The sequence below is a fragment of the Neoarius graeffei genome, chromosome 19 (genome assembly GCF_027579695.1).
Source record: "Neoarius graeffei isolate fNeoGra1 chromosome 19, fNeoGra1.pri, whole genome shotgun sequence".
Taxonomy (NCBI): domain Eukaryota; kingdom Metazoa; phylum Chordata; class Actinopteri; order Siluriformes; family Ariidae; genus Neoarius; species Neoarius graeffei.
The window spans coordinates 34,345,953-34,361,989 of NC_083587.1; the positions used below are offsets into that span (position 1 = coordinate 34,345,953).

The following is a 16,037-nucleotide window of genomic DNA, read 5'->3' on the forward strand; positions in this document are numbered from 1 at the left end:
TTGCATTGTCTTGTTGAAATATCCCTGCAAAAGATGTCGTCTTGAAGGCAGAATATGCTCATTCAAAATCTTTTCTGCATTAATGCTGCTATTACAGAAGTGTAAGTTAGCTTTGCCAAGGGCACTGACACAACCCCATACCATGACAGACCCTGACCCTGTTTTGGACTTGTTGCTGGTAACAGTCCGGATGATCCTTTTCGCCTTTGGTCCAGAGCACACAGCATCCATTTCTTCCAAAAAAGACCTGGAATACTGATTTGTCTAACCACAATACACATTTCCACTGTGTGATGGTCCATCCCAGATGCCTCTGAGACTAGAGACGTTGACGACGCTTCTACACACAGTTAATATAAGGCTTCCTTTTTGCACAGTAAAGTTTTAACTGGCATTTTGGATGTAATTCTGTATTGTAGTGCTTGACAAAGGTCTGCCAAAGTAATCCTGAGTGCATGTGGTTATATCAGATATAGATGAATGACTGTTCTTGACGCAGTGCCATTTGAGAAATCAGAGATCACGGGTGTTCAGATTAGGCTTGTGCCCTGACCCATAACACACCAAAATTTCTCCCAATTCCTTGAATCAGTTAATGATATTATGCACTGTAGAGGGTGAAATATCCAAATCCCTTCATATCCTTCCTTGAGGAACATTGTTTTTAAACATTGGCCTTTTCTAAGCACTTGATTAATATATGTTGGCTGGAGGAATTTTAATGCACTTAAATTTTACAAATATGAGTAAACAGTCAGACTGCTTTTGAAAGAGGTTCATCAGGTTGATTTCTCATATTGAGAAAACCATCGGCTACACTGTCACTTTTACAGCAGTAGTTTTGTTCATTAAAAGTGTTACTTGTACCTGGCAAATGCTTTAGGCATGGCTGAAAGTTTTGTCAAAATTCTAGTTCAGAATAAGGAAATGAAAGCCAGGCAAATCTTTGCCAAACTAATTTAAATCTTATATAAGTCTATAATATGATATAATATTGTACATCTCACCTGTCTACCTGTAAAAGTATTTCTTCCCTATATATTAAGTCACTTTTAAAGCAGATAACCTTCTACATGTCAGATGTATATAAAACATAAGTATCAGATTATTCAACATTGTCCATGATTGTCACGTATGCACCCATCAGAACCCAGTACTTAGATTCCGAAAAGATTCACAGCAGCCAAAACACACACCTCACGGCTCACGGTTACCTGATTACTGATCACACACACCTGGACTCAATCACCACAGCACACTACTTAAGCACACTTGTACTGGTTCAGTGTGAAGTAAATGCTCAATTACTGACTTTACCAAGCCTTTGTACTCCATTATTTCCTAGGATTCACCAAATTCTACAGGAGATTTATGCTGCGTTCATGTGCTATGGGAAGATGATATTTTCCAGTTGGGAAGTGGTATTTACCAGTGTGTTGTGTTCACATGCTTTTGTTGTTGTTGACAAATTAAAGATGGTGGACCAGATTCAGAATCAGGCCTGTTATTTGGCTAAAACAATTATAGATTGCCTTGTTCATCAGCTGCAGCAGGAATATGAGTTATCAAAAGTCAAAAGGTAAATAATGCTGAATATTTCCTGATCATGACAAGTAGAGATTTTCTTAACACATTGAATGCCACGCAGTTTTTGGAAATTTGGCTGTAGCCACAATGAGAGTAGCCAGTATCTAGATCATTGTTGGCGTTCTTTGGACAGCCACAGAATATTTTGTATTAGGCTATAATATACATATTATAATAATATAATATACATAACATGACTCGTTTAAAAGGTGAGAGTCAGCTTTCTGTAGGTGAAAAACACTTCTTTCTTGGTTCATAAGCTAGTCTTGTACTGCTCGCCGCCATGTTGAAAAGGTTAAAGTTCATCTCATCTCGGCAACTCGTGTATCAAAATTTTCTACGAGTTGCCCAGTGGAAAATACCACAAGAGGGGGCGTTCATGTGTGCTTTCCATGTCGGCGTTTGGTATTTACCATAATTCCCATAGCACATGAACGCACCATTATAAGAGGATTTAGCTCCATTGTCACTCCATTCACTGTCCTGCTCAAAAAAGGTCCTAAGCACCTCCACTGGAACCAAGCTGCTGAAAAAACCTTCTCCCAACTCAAGACAGCATTCATGTCTGCTCTCATTCTGAAACACAGATCCCACAAAGCCTTTTGTTGTAGAAGTTGATGCATCAGGGTCTGGAGTTGGAGCAGTGTTACCTCAGCATTTTGGCAAAGAAGCCCAAACTGCATCCTGTAGCTTTCTACTCCAAGAAACTCACTCCCACAGAACAGAACTATGATACTGGTAACTGGGAGCTTTTGGCTGTCAAAATGGTGCTGGAGGAGTGACAACACTGATTGGAGGGAGCTAATTATCCATTTAATATTTTCACAGATCACAAAAATCTGGAGTATCTCAAGACTGCTAAATGACTGAATCCACATCAAGCCCACTGGGCCCTCTTCTTCACACAATTTCAGTTCAACATAGCCTACAGGCCTGGCTCCAAGAACACAAAAGCTGACTCTGTCCAATATTTACCCATCCACAGCTCCAGATCAGGATCCAGAGCCTATTATCCCTCCAGCCTGCTTTGTAGAAACCCTCACCTGGGAAATTGACCTATAACTTGCGCAAACTCTGCCATGTCTTGGTCAGGCTGATTGCCCTACTAACTGTGCCCATGTTCCCACTACTCCTGCCATTGGGCGTCCCGGCAGCCAATGCACCTACCAACTTCTAAACAAAACTGGTGGCCCAATATGTAATGGACATCAACTGTTACATCTTCTCCTGCTCAGTGCATGCAGTCTAAGGTGCCTCATGCGCTTCTTTATGGGTAAACTCATGCTATTTCCCAAACCTTGGTCATTGGTCTCATATAGCCATACATTTTTTTCACAGATCTTCCTAAATCACAAGGTAACACAGTAATCATGGTAATCATCAATTGATTCTCCAAGTCTCTATGACTTATCCCTCTACCTGGCATACCCACAACATTTGAAACAGCAGAATTAATATTTACTCATGTGTTTTGATGCTTTGGCATCCCAGAAGATATAGTCAGTGATTGTGATTCACAGTTTACATCAAGTCTTTAGTTCAGATTCATGGACAAACTGAGCACTTCAGTAAGCTCAACATCTGGTTGTCACCTGCAGTCAAACGGACAAGTGGAAAGAGCCAAGCAAGAGATCAGGTGTTTCCTCCAAGTCTTTTGTGCAGAGTATTGGGGGACTGGGCACAATTCCTGCTATGGGCTGAATATGCCCAGAACTCTTTGCATCCCTCTGTCACCTGCTGAATGCCATTCTAATGTGTACTGTGATTATCAACCTCCCCTCTTTCCCTGGGATGATTTTCTTTAGCCTTTGCTTCTGATATCCTGTTTGAGCCTTGCTTGAACCTTGCCTGTCCATGCTTTTGCCTCATCTTTTGGATTTGAATGCCTGGTTGCCTGAATAAATACTCTTTACTGCATCTACACCCATCTGTTGCCTGCATACTTGACAATGAGAAATGAAGATGGAAATAAAGTATGTATGTAAGACTAACTCACAAAGCGAGAGGTATCCAACTTCTTTCTTCTGGCCAAGTCAGTAATATTTTCTCCATTGTAGTTGATGCTCTCCATGCAGCCTATGAAATTTCTCTGGCCTCCTGAGACAGGTTTGCCTGAGTAGGGTATTCCTCCAAAACTCAACTGCATGTGAAAATAAGGCTTTTCAGTAAAAAAAAAAAGTTGGTGTTTTTTTTTTAAACACGTGAGCTCAAATATCTGGAGCAAACATTAAACACTAAAGTGAGATCAAATGGGACAGAATCCAATCCAGCATACAGCTAAGCAGCTGAGGATTAAGGGCCAACGGTGCCTCTTTGGGCTTTAAATTCTAGCCAGTGGCTAGGTATTTAACCAGTGGTACTATTACTGATTAAGGACGACCCACTGGTTTTAGATTCATTTATTCTTCACCAATAGCTGCTTTATCTTGATCAGGATGACAATGGATCTGGAGCTGATCCCAAAATATCCCAAATGAGCTGTCAGTCCAATGCAGGTTACTATGCATACACATTCATACCTAGGGGCAATTCAAAGTATCCAATCCAACTACAAGCATGGTTTTGGGAAGTGTGAGGAAATGAAAAATGAACTGTGAGAACAGTGTAACTCTACATAAACATTAACATGAATTCGGGAACAAACCAGGGACCTTGGAGATATGAGGTGGCATTGAAGCACTGTCATCCAAATTCATTTACATGTGAATTAATACAATATACAGTATAATACAGTGTAATTAATAGTGTACAGTACAGATATATCTTTAAAAAAGTGTGTAGTGGTGTAAAATTCAGAGCAACGTGTAAGTCTATTGTTATAGTTAATAACAATTAAATCAAATAAATTTTATGACTCTAATGTCAAATGCACGCCATTAGACAAAGCTGAAATGAAATTGCACTATTTATTAGTGAACTAAATAGTGATTAAACAGCAAATCAAATTAAATTTAATTAATTCATAATTTTTATGAATTTGGATTAATACCTTTTTTGATATGGTCCATATATCAATCAGTGAATTAATGAATAGAATCAGTGCTATGAGCACCAGAGCTCTGCCCAGTAGCCTACATGAGCTATCGCTTTAAACTATCACTTTCGTGTTTCAAATCAATTTTCTATACATCTCATTAGACAACACATTAATGCTGTGTGATCACATTAACATCCTGCCTCACATTCTTAATGTGTATTAACAGCATGTTAAGAAGCAAATGCAAATCCTAGCAGCATCTACTGGAGTTAATCCATAAGCACGAGCCTTATGACGCTACATTTTACACTCTTCCTCAAGTAGATAGTAAGTGCAAAACACATTAACAAAACAAAAATGCAACAGCAAAATCAGACACGCATCAAATTTAACTGATAATGGAAAGGGTAGGTCATTTCTGAACATCACATGGTTGTTACTGAACAGTTGGAGATCAGCACACGTCAGTCGGAAAAACTGGGAAATTCAGTACTGGCAGGTGTTTACAATAAGAAGAAATATAAGCCTGTGCTTTGTGATTATGTTTCCTGGTTTTGCAGATTTGCATTTACAGGCCACCATAACTTACACCTGTTTTGGTTTTAAAAACACTATTCTGGTACTCACAGAGTAAAACATCTAAATGATTCCCTTCTCTGCTGTATTTAGTGATAAATGCAAAATAAAAACCTGAAGCAATATACTTGATGTCCATGAAAAACAATTATCTCTTGCCTCATAGTCAAGGTCGAGGTGGTCGAACTCGCCATTGGTACGAAAGTGCCGAGTGTGCTGATCCAGGGTAAAGTTAACATTTCTCCGGTAGCGTTCAATCACAACCGAGTGCCAGTGATGATCATCCAGCAAGCTGCCACTGCTCACAGATGTGTGACCCAGGATGGAACCGTACTGGTTGCTGCCTGCAAAACAGGTTTACACTACAATATCTGAGAAAATACACATACAGTGGTGCTTGAAACTTTGTGAACCTTTTAGAATTTTCTATATTTCTGCATAAATATAATTTTAAACATCATATTTTCAAACAAGTCCTAAAAGTAGATGAAGATAACCCAATTAAGCAAACAAGAAAAAAAATACTTGGTTATTTATGGGAAGCCATGGCCTAATGGTTAGAGATGTGGCTTTGGGACCAAAAGGTTGCTGGTTTGAGTCCCTGGACTAGTAGGAATGGCTGAAATGCCCTTGAGCAAGGCATATGATCCCAGGCTACTCTGGATATGTTGTATGTCATTCTGGATAAGTGGGTCTGTTAAATTCAATTAATGTAATATTTACTGAGGAAAATGATCCAATGTTACATATCATGTAAAAGTGGCAAAATGTATGTGAACCTCTAGGATTAGAAATTAATTTGAAGGTGAAATTAGAGTTGGGTGTTTTCAATCAATGGGATGACAATTAGCTGTGAGTGGTTGCCCTGTTTTATTTAACCCATTGACGCCGGATGCTGCGTCGCGCAACATTGCCCCTAGCGCCGGTTGTTGCATAACGCAACATTGCTCCAAATGCTGGTTGCTGCATAACGCAGCATTGTTGATTTGTCATTATTTTCAAGACGCATGCCAGATTTTTTTTTTTTAATAAAAATGTGTTAGTGTTAATGCTGAATGAGCATGATCCAATAAAAGCAGAGAATTTTATCTTTTAAATGCAACTTATTTCATGTCTTTATGTGCTTCAGAGGCTGAGATATTGAATTTTTCATAGGCGTTTTCAATTAATTATTTTTATTTCAGAAAACCCTCAGGCAGATGAGGACCTTTTCTAAAAACTGGCTTAGGCATTTGCAGACGTTTTTTTGCAGGCGTTTCAGGCGTCAATGGGTTAAAGAACAAGGATCTATCAAAGTCTGATCTTCACAACACTTGCCTATGGAAGTGTATCATGGCATAACTAAACAAGATTTCTGAGGACGTCAGAAAAAGAGATGTTGATGCTCATCAGGGTGAAAAGTATTATAAAACAATCTGTAAATAGTTTGGATTCCGTCAATCCAATCCAAGACAGATGAAGGTAATTCAAACCACTGTTTCCCTCTCCAGGAGGGGTGAAACAACAAAAGCTCCAAGAGCAAGGTATGTAATAGTCTGTGAGATCACAAAGGAACTCAAGGTAACTTCTAAGCAACTAAAGGTCTCTCTCACATTGGCTAACGTTCATGAGTCCACCATCAGGAGAAGACTGAACAACAATGGTATACATGGCAGACCATGATACTACCTGGGTTACAAGGGGAAAGCTACTCTTCTCCAAAATGAACAAGACAAGGTAGAAGGCTATTGGAAAAAAAAATGTGGATAGATGAGACCAAAACAGAACTTTTTGGTTTAAATGAGAAGCATTATGTTTGGAGAAAGGCAAACACTATATTCCAGCATAAGAATCATATCCCATTTGTGAAACATAAAGGTGGTAGTGTCATGTTTTGGGCCTGTGTTGTTGTATCTAGGCCAGGTCAACTTACCATCATTAATGGAAGAATGAATTCTGAATTATTCCAGCAAATTCCAAAGGAAAATATGAATTGAATCTCAAAAGACAATGGGTCATGCAGCATGACAATGACCTTGAGTACACAGGTCAATAGTTCAAATTCTATCAAGAAATGGTTAAAGAAGAATGAAATTAATGTTTGGGAATGGTCAAGTCAAAGTCCTGACCTTAACGCATTAGAAATATTGTGTGAGCAGTTCATGTGAGGAAAACCACCAAAATCCTAGAGTTGAAGCTGTTCTGTACACAAGAATGGGCTAAACTTCCTCCAAGCCTTTGTGCAGGACTGATCGACAGTTACGAAAAATGTTTCGTTGCAGTTATTGCTGCACAAGGTGTTCAATACCAGATACTGAAAGCAAAGGTTCATATACTTTTGCCACTCACTAATATGAAATCAGGATATATAAAATCATCTTCTTCTTTTGGCTGCTCCCATTAGGAGTCACCATAGCAGATCATCGTGATCCACACATTTGATTTGGCATAGGTTTTACACCGGATGCCCTTCCTGACGCAACCCTGCCCAATCTATCCAGGCTTAGGACTGACACTGAGTATGCACTGGCTTGTGCAACCCCAGTGGCTGGGTAATTTTTTTTTTTTTTTACCTAATCTGCACGTCTTTACTGTAGAAGAAAACTGCAGCACCCAGAGGAAACTCAGGCAAACATGAGGAGAACATGCAAATTCCACAAAGAAAGCCCCCCGTCGGCCATGAGGTTCAAATCTGGAACTTTCTTGTTACGAGGCAACAGTGATAACCACTGCGCCACCATGCTGCCAATCAGGTTCTGTAAAATCATTAATAAATAAATGACCAAGTAAAATATTTTTGCCTTATTTGTTTAATTGGGTTCTTTTTATCTATTTTCAGGACTTGTGTGAAAGTTTGTTGTTGTTGTTTTAGGTCATATTTGTGCAGAAATATAGAAAATACTAAATTGTTCACAAACTTTCAAACACCACCTATTTCCACTTTTCCATACAAGCGGGGTCCTGTTTTCAATGAATTTCTTAACGTCTTTGGCACCACCTGGTTTTCTGGTCAAATGTTTCTTATATAACTACATTCTTATATATTTTATTATTTTTTATATTATTCTTCCTTTTGAAAGTCAAAACTACTGTTATACTACTACTACTATTATTATTTTATATTTTGCGATTTCAACCTGCTGTATACAGTACAACCTAAACTGGCTAACAGCAGCAAACTCTCTTTTAGAACCATATTTGAATCCAGTGTTCAGTGTCGAAATCAGCACACTAGCCCTTTTGAATCTATCTGGAATTGCTAGTCACCAAGACATTTCAATAGCTTGCCTTGCCTTAAAATGACAGTTATGGACACTTCACTTTCTAACAATGACATTTAAAGCTTTATTGATATAAAATGTGTTCTGCACAACAAAGCATTGTTGTTTTGTTATTATGTGGTTTTGTGCATAAAAGTTTTGCAATCTGTAGGTTTCTGATATGCCATATGGTTTGTGTATCAATTCATGCTGAATATCGCTCTTATAAAAAGAAATGCCAGATATTCTGACATGAGTGAAATAAAATAAATATTAGTACTAGTACTAAATTGGCATCATCACAAACACATAGACCAGTGTGATCTGTCAATGCTCATTATGAGTGATAGACTTGTAGATTCGGGTAGTGATGATGGGTGATGAGAGGGAAGTCATACCAAGGTTTATCTGAAGCAGCAACCTTCCTTTCCTCAGCTCCAGGGTGATGTAATCACCTTGTTGACCCTCACCATGCAAGATCACTCCATCACTTTCGCCTGTCTTAAATTTCAGTGCTATCACATCCTTCAGGATCTTCATCTTCTTCATCTTGAATCGGTAGGAGATTATGCCTTGGCCATCAAAGTGAATCACATCAGCCCCTACACACAGACAGAGAGAGAGAGAGGGAGGGAAGGAAGGAGGGAGGGTATGCATAAAATAAAGTTGGATAAAATTTTTTCAGACATGGCTGATTATCCCACTGGCTTTCAGTGAATTGCACTGTGGGAAGCGGTTGAGGTCAAAACAGAGCTAAGATTCATAGTTTAACTGCAGGTAATGAGGTGAGGAGCAAAACATTGCTGCACTGATGCCTTACCCAGATCAAAGCATGTGTGAATTCAGACCTTTATTTACCTCTGAGGTATACAGTATATATATTATTCATCAGTCAATACTAAATTCCATGAAGGCTCTTTGTATTAGGCCTGTATCATTGCATTAAAAGCTCAAGACGTAAACAACTTTCTTTTATTTTAAAGAGCTGCAAATCAACCCTGTTCTTCAAATCTGGTCTTCAAAAAACTTAAAGGAGACACAAGCAATTCCATATTCATTACAGAGTGACTGGTTGGATTTAATTAATGCCTTATTAAAATGAAAATGCTTGTGTTGATCATGCAATGACATTAACATGAAGTGCTCTCATTCCTGAACAGAGAGTAGAGAGAGTGACAGAGAGAAAGACAGCGTGAACAACCACAGAAATGAGCAAACTAGCGGGATGAGAGTGTCAGTACTTGATTAAAGGGGTACCAAATATAATATATACAGTTGCTGATGTGACAAAGTAACGTATTCTTAAGTATTCTATCAAATTTATATACTAGAAAACAACAAAATATCTTGGTAATTGTAAATATAATACTTTATACGCTAAACCGCACAAGAGTCGCCATTTTTAAAAGATCGTGACGTCAGCGCTACCCACTGCACTAGTGGAACTCTCCGAAATAGAGGAGATAAGCGTGTAATCATGGCGTCGGGCGCATCAAGTGAAAGCGACAGCTCTGTCAAATCATACAAAGAGATCCCGCAAGACACACTGCAAGCAGGCTATGGCTTAGAAGGGTACCAGTTTGAACCTAGGAGAGGTACTCTCAACTCCGGTGATGAAATAAGAGAAGAAAGCTCGGATGACGGCGAGGATGAGACTGATGCTGACCATGGGCATGGCGAGCGTGGGGCAGAGCGTCTGCGTGCAGGTGACACGGCGTGGTGCTCGTGCGGAAAATGTAACGTGGAGTTGCTCACGAGTCCAGCAGAATTTATTTGCTGTAATGAGATAGGCGCCACCCGTGGACTTGCGAAATCGTCGCAAGAGGCAGAAACAGGTATTTCACACGTGCTATTCCCAACCTCAATGAGCCAACACAACTGGGCACATACATACGTCATGAGTGTTACGCAGAGAAAATGAACGTGCATTCTGATTGGATAAAATTAATATCATGGCGGGCTGTTCAAACTGCGGAAATAGTTTGCTCGAGCTACTTTCAAAACACTATAACTTTCCAACCTTAGAACAAAAAACTTTTGTAAGTCTTGAATAAGGTTCGTTAATGTGTGTTTTGTTGTTATATTTACTCTATATATTGTCCTCTGTTCCCCTTTAATGAGTCACACTCACAGGCTTTAATTTTAGAGCAGTCTTATTCAATTTGGTAAAAATCATACTCCCAATGTCCAACCCCTCAGACTTGTCATGGGAAGAGGAAACAGGTAGTATGGGACTGTCAACAGGGTGATGTATAGCAAGCAGCCTAACTATTCACACTATTACTGTTGTCCTGAAGGCCTGTTTGGATCCACCTGGAAATGTGCTGACCAGAGGGGAACCATCAGGGCCTTCTAGGCCTTCAGAGAAGGTCCAAACATATCAGCATTTCAAATGTTATATTTAATTTCTTTCATTCTTTCATAATTTGATTATACTTATTCTCTTCTAATTTGGCCTCATTTTCTATCAAATTTGCTTCAGAAAAGAAAGGGTTACTGTCCTGAAAATATTCTAACTGGATAACTTTTTTGTTTGTTGCCTCTAGGCTGAGAAGAGTTTAGAGCTGGCTCACTCATTGGTTCAGACTTCACTGTCAGAACAGAAGCCCATGGCAGTGTATGCTTATGTAGGAAGTGACGGATGAATTAACCAATCAGAATTTGATTTATACTAGGACGGACCAAAAGTTTATTGCCCTAGGCATTCTTGAAGGCCAATGCTAGCTTAACCGCAAGTCGGCGCCGTCAGCGCTGCAGTGATATAACCTTCCAGCTGGTGTAGCGTTCATCAGTAGTGTTAGCGAATGCTAATAAAGTGGTCAAGCCAGTGCTATCAAGAGCAAGTAGCACAGACTGAGAAACTAAGATTTCTGTCTCCAGTCTCTTCTTCTATGTATGCTCGCCATAGTATTTTTCACTCATACTTAAGTATTCATTTCCCTATGTAATTTACTTAGTTACTTTTCAAATCAACATTGACAATTACACACAATGGAGCTATGTAGCAGCCTGCTGCTAATTCCTTGCAAAATCCTTTGCCCTGTTGCTTTGGCTAAGTTTTGGCTGAGCTGAAGTCCCAGCTCTAATAGTAACGGTTTGCAACTGGTGCTGACCAATGGAGTTCTGCTAACACTGGGTGTCACCCATTCAGTGGTAACAACATGATTACAGAAACATCTGCATCAAAACAAAATCAAGAACTCAGCTTGAGACACGAAAGAGCTCTATTATGTAGTCTCATCATGAGAGAGAGAATGCATGACACACTGAAGTAGTAGGTATAATCCTCCTCAAGGAAGCCCTGATGAAATGGTAAGCAGCCAGCTCCAGGAGATCTTGCTTGACTAAAGGAACCCCAGATCATAACACTGCTTCCAGAGGCTTGTACAGTGGCCACTATGCATGATGGGGTGCATCACTTCATGCACTTCCCCTCCTTACCCTGTTACCCCCATTGCTCTGTAATAGGATAAATCTGGAATCCAAATCAGACCACATGACCTTTGTCCATTGCTCCAGAATCCAATCTTTATGGTCCCTAGGAAATTGAAGCCTTTTCTTCCAAATACCCTCACTAACAAGTGGTATTCTTATGGCCACACAGCTGTTTAGTCCCAATCCTGTGAGTTCTCGTCATATTGTCTGTGTGGAAATGATCTTACTTTCATGATGAAACACAGCAATGAGTTTTACTTTCAATTTTCTTTTATGATTCAACTTCACGAAGCATTTAAGTGCTGAACACCCTCAGTCAAGATTTGTTCCTGACCACAATTTTTCTGCAAAGTTAACGGTTCACCACTATCCTTTCAGGTTTAATAACAAGAGTACATAATGTTAGATTTAATTGAGTCATAGTAATTTTTCTATAGATTTTATGTATTTTTGTACAGCAGTGTATATACAGTACTTCTATTTAAATATGAATCACTTCATTATGGAAAAAGCACAACATTAGATACCAATTTAAAATTCATCTTTACACAATTCTGAATTATTCTAGATGAGAGCTGGCTTTATTCCATTGATTTTCAAGTCAGTGGGATATGTGAAGTTTGAATACAGAGTACACATTGAGAAAGCATGGAGTGTGTCCTGAGAGAGTCTGAACTCACAATATGAGCAGCCATAGATTTCTATCCGCAGACCAATCTGACCTTCTTCACTCCAGCCCAGAGGGATGAAGCGTAGATATCGGGCCACGATGCTGTGCTGCAGATCGTGACGGACTACGCTCTCTGTGTTGGAGTTTCCTGTAAACACCTGCAAAGAAAGAATCAAATACATTTCAGTCATAGCTGCGTATAAATATCCCAGTGGAACTAGTTTTTGTATTGAAAGAATGCAGGGTACAAAAAGTAAGTCAAATCCACAATGCAGAATGGGTTCCTTCACCTCAAGTTCTGGAATTGACATTGGATGGCCAGAGTGTGTTATTTGGTAAAGTAAGAACCATCTTAATCTAAAGCCCAAGAGGTTAAAACATACATTAAATCAGCCATAACATTAAAAAGTGACAGGTGAAGTGATTAATATAAGTTATCTCATTACAATGGCACCTGTCAAGAGGTGGGATATATTAGGCAGCAGACAGTTCTTGAAGTTGATGAGGTGAAAGCAAGAAAAATGGGCAAGCTTAAAGCATATACACAGAGCCATGGCCTCACTTTTGTTTATAAATGCCTTGAGACCACAAGAATGGCACAGGAATAGTTTTAAGCATTAACAATAAATCTAATATAGTAATTTTTACAATTAAAGTGATTTATATAGGTAGCGGTCTGAGTGGATGACCTTGACGTCCGTAACGTCACTAAAGGAAGTCTATCGGTCTCATCGCCACTTACGCTATATTAAAACACAGAGGTGACTGCAACTCCGATCCTTCATTTTGAGCTAATTTATCACCATGCCATGTAGATGTGTTTTTGGCCGGTGCAGCAACACGACAGAAGGTGGATTTATGTTGCATTCATAGCCCAAGAATGTTCAAACTGCAAAGATTTGGACGCGTTTTGCGAGAAATTCACGGACACATTGGGCGGCTCCTCTGCACATTCTACTGAAGACTCGTATGAAACCTCTGATCTGTTGAAGAGCGTTGACTATAAGCCTGTATGAAAGAGGGTGCAGTCCCAACAATTAAAGAAAAATAAAACAAGAAAAAGTATTTATTTATTTATTTATTTTAAAGTGAGTTCAGCTGCACCAGTCCTCCCGGAGTGAGCCGAGGGTTGTTGCTAAAACCCAGGACGGAATGGGACGGGACATATCACTTGGGCAGTGACCTCCCCACGGTTGTTGCTAAAACCAGTGACATCCCGTTTAGTAATTGTCTGAGCCGAGCAGTAATGGCGGAATACACAGTATGGAGAGAATGAGTGGACCAGCCGTCTGATTTCTTCACTGGATATTGCTGCCATCTCACCCTTACATAGAAGAAGTGAATGAATGGAGAACTGAACGAACAACTGAAAGTCAGATTGTTTGAACAACTGAAAGTCAGACTGTTTCAAAACCAATCGGCCACAAGGTCCGCCTTCAAGAGGCGAGAACACAGACGGGTAAGCGCCGACTCTCATTTGGATAAAAAAACAAACAAAAACAACACACTGTTTACCTGCATTTAGATTAATACATGTAACTTGTATTGGTGTGTATTTGAGCCATTCCACCGAATCGGTACCATTTCCGTCCCTAGAAAATTATATGTATAAATGCACATAAAAATGTACTTTAAAATACATTTCCTTATTACGCAGAATATCCTGCACATTGATCTGATGTCAAATTTAAGATATATAATTGTAAGGATTAATAAAAACTACCTAAAACACTGAAAAATAGCATGTGTTACCTGTCCCTGCACTCTAACTTTATACTTAACTATGAAATATTATGATTAAAATCCTTCAGAAACAGTATTTCTTTTGCACTGTTGTGTGACTCCATATCCTATCCATGGTTTAAATATATTTTTTTCATAAGAAATCCACAATATCTTAGTTAAAATACACATTTTAGTCGTGTCCTTGGGTTTTCACTCAGTCCTGTTACCCAAACATATTACCCCATCTGAAAAATTTGGAACATTCCATAAATCACATGCTCAACAGGAAGTTACATCAGTTGTGTCTTCTGAAGGCCATGGGAAGACCAAAAGTTAGCTCTCTCATTTACTTTTCTGTATATTTGATGATTTTTTTACTTTGACTGATAAGGTCAATATCAACATACTGTCCTGTTACTTAAATTATTTCTTAGATGATATTTATTTTAAAAATACAGATTTTTGGTAAATCACTAGAATGTGCTAAGTGTGGTCATGCTATTAGTGATGACGCCATGTGGCTTAATTCCATGTATTAGCTAATCCTAGGCTAAAAACCCAGTCCTGTTACTTTCAGTCCTGTTACTCATATAAAGAGTATGCAGCCATCTTTGACTTCCAAACCTTGTAAAAAAATAAATAACGTAGCCTGAGGTTGACCAATACATATTTTGAATAGTTAAATATGTGTGTTATTATAATCAGTGTTGAAAAGATATAACAAATTAAGTTTAATTTGGGAGTGGTACAGCAAGCAAATGGCACCCATTTGGTGGAATGTCCCATTTAAGTTACCAGTATAAGATTATCTAATTTGCTTCAGAATGCGATTGTCTCAGTTCATCTGATTATTTAATTAGCCTTTTACGTTTTATCAGTGAAAATGCATGCATGTACATGTATGTTGCATAAGTTATAACACCTATCCTGTTTTAATGAGAGTCAACCCACAATCAATGAAGTCAAATCAGTCTTAGTTGAGCAAGTCGGTAATGGTATTTCTTACTTTCACCATAAATTTTTATTTATATGACTTTGGTCTATAGCTGTCAAAGGCCTCGGCCTTAAAACCGGTTAACGCAGTGACGTCACGCACTCAGGCATAGCTAGCTCAGTGGGGCAGCTCAAATGCCAACTTTGCAGTCGATTTTAACTCTCAAAAATATATTTTTTATTCCCATTTATGCAGCATACAAGAGTCAAGGATGGAGATACTATCCACTCAGAAATTTTTTAAAAAATAAAGGTTCTGTGTATCTACTTTAAGGATTTGAGCGACTTTGACAAGGGCCAATTTGTGATGGCTAGATGACTGTCAGAGCACCTCCAAAATGGCAGGCCTTGTGGGGCGTTCCCAATATGCAATGGTTAGTACCTACCGACAGCAGTCCATGGAAGGACAACCTTGTGAACTGGTGGCAGGGTAATGGCTAGCCAAGGCTCATTGATGCTCATGGGGAGTGAAGGCTAGCCTGATAGAAAGGCATTAGAACACACTTGCTGTGTATGGAACTGCATAGCTGCAAACTCTGTCCACTGCTGAAAGTGGCTACAATGGTCACATGAGCATCAGAACTGGACCATGGCACATTGGAAGAAGGTGGCCTGGTAAGATGAATCATGGGTTCTCTTTTTTTTTTTTTACATCATGTGGACAGCTTACCTGGGGAAGAGATAGCACCAGGATGAACTATGGGAAGAAGGCAAGCCGGCAGAGGCAGTGTGATACTCTGGGCCAGTGGTCACCAACCTTTTTATGCCAGAGATCCCTAACCTCTGCCTAGATGGCAAGCAAGATCTACCCCTTGAAGCGTTGACAGAAAAAGAA

The 16,037-nt window shown here is 39.2% G+C and overlaps 1 protein-coding gene across 1 annotated transcript in view; it reads right to left on the bottom strand.

The window, feature by feature from the left end:
- The window catches only part of LOC132867605 (contactin-associated protein-like 2), a 386,791-nt gene that overhangs the window by 303,413 nt on the left and 67,341 nt on the right, over positions 1-16,037 (bottom strand). Inside the window, exons 4-7 of the mRNA XM_060900588.1 lie at positions 12,495-12,642; positions 8,778-8,981; positions 5,300-5,484; positions 3,584-3,727 (exon numbers count right to left, since the gene is read on the bottom strand). Coding sequence (XP_060756571.1) covers positions 3,584-3,727; positions 5,300-5,484; positions 8,778-8,981; positions 12,495-12,642 — 681 coding nt within the window. The remainder of the gene's footprint in view (positions 1-3,583; positions 3,728-5,299; positions 5,485-8,777; positions 8,982-12,494; positions 12,643-16,037) is intronic.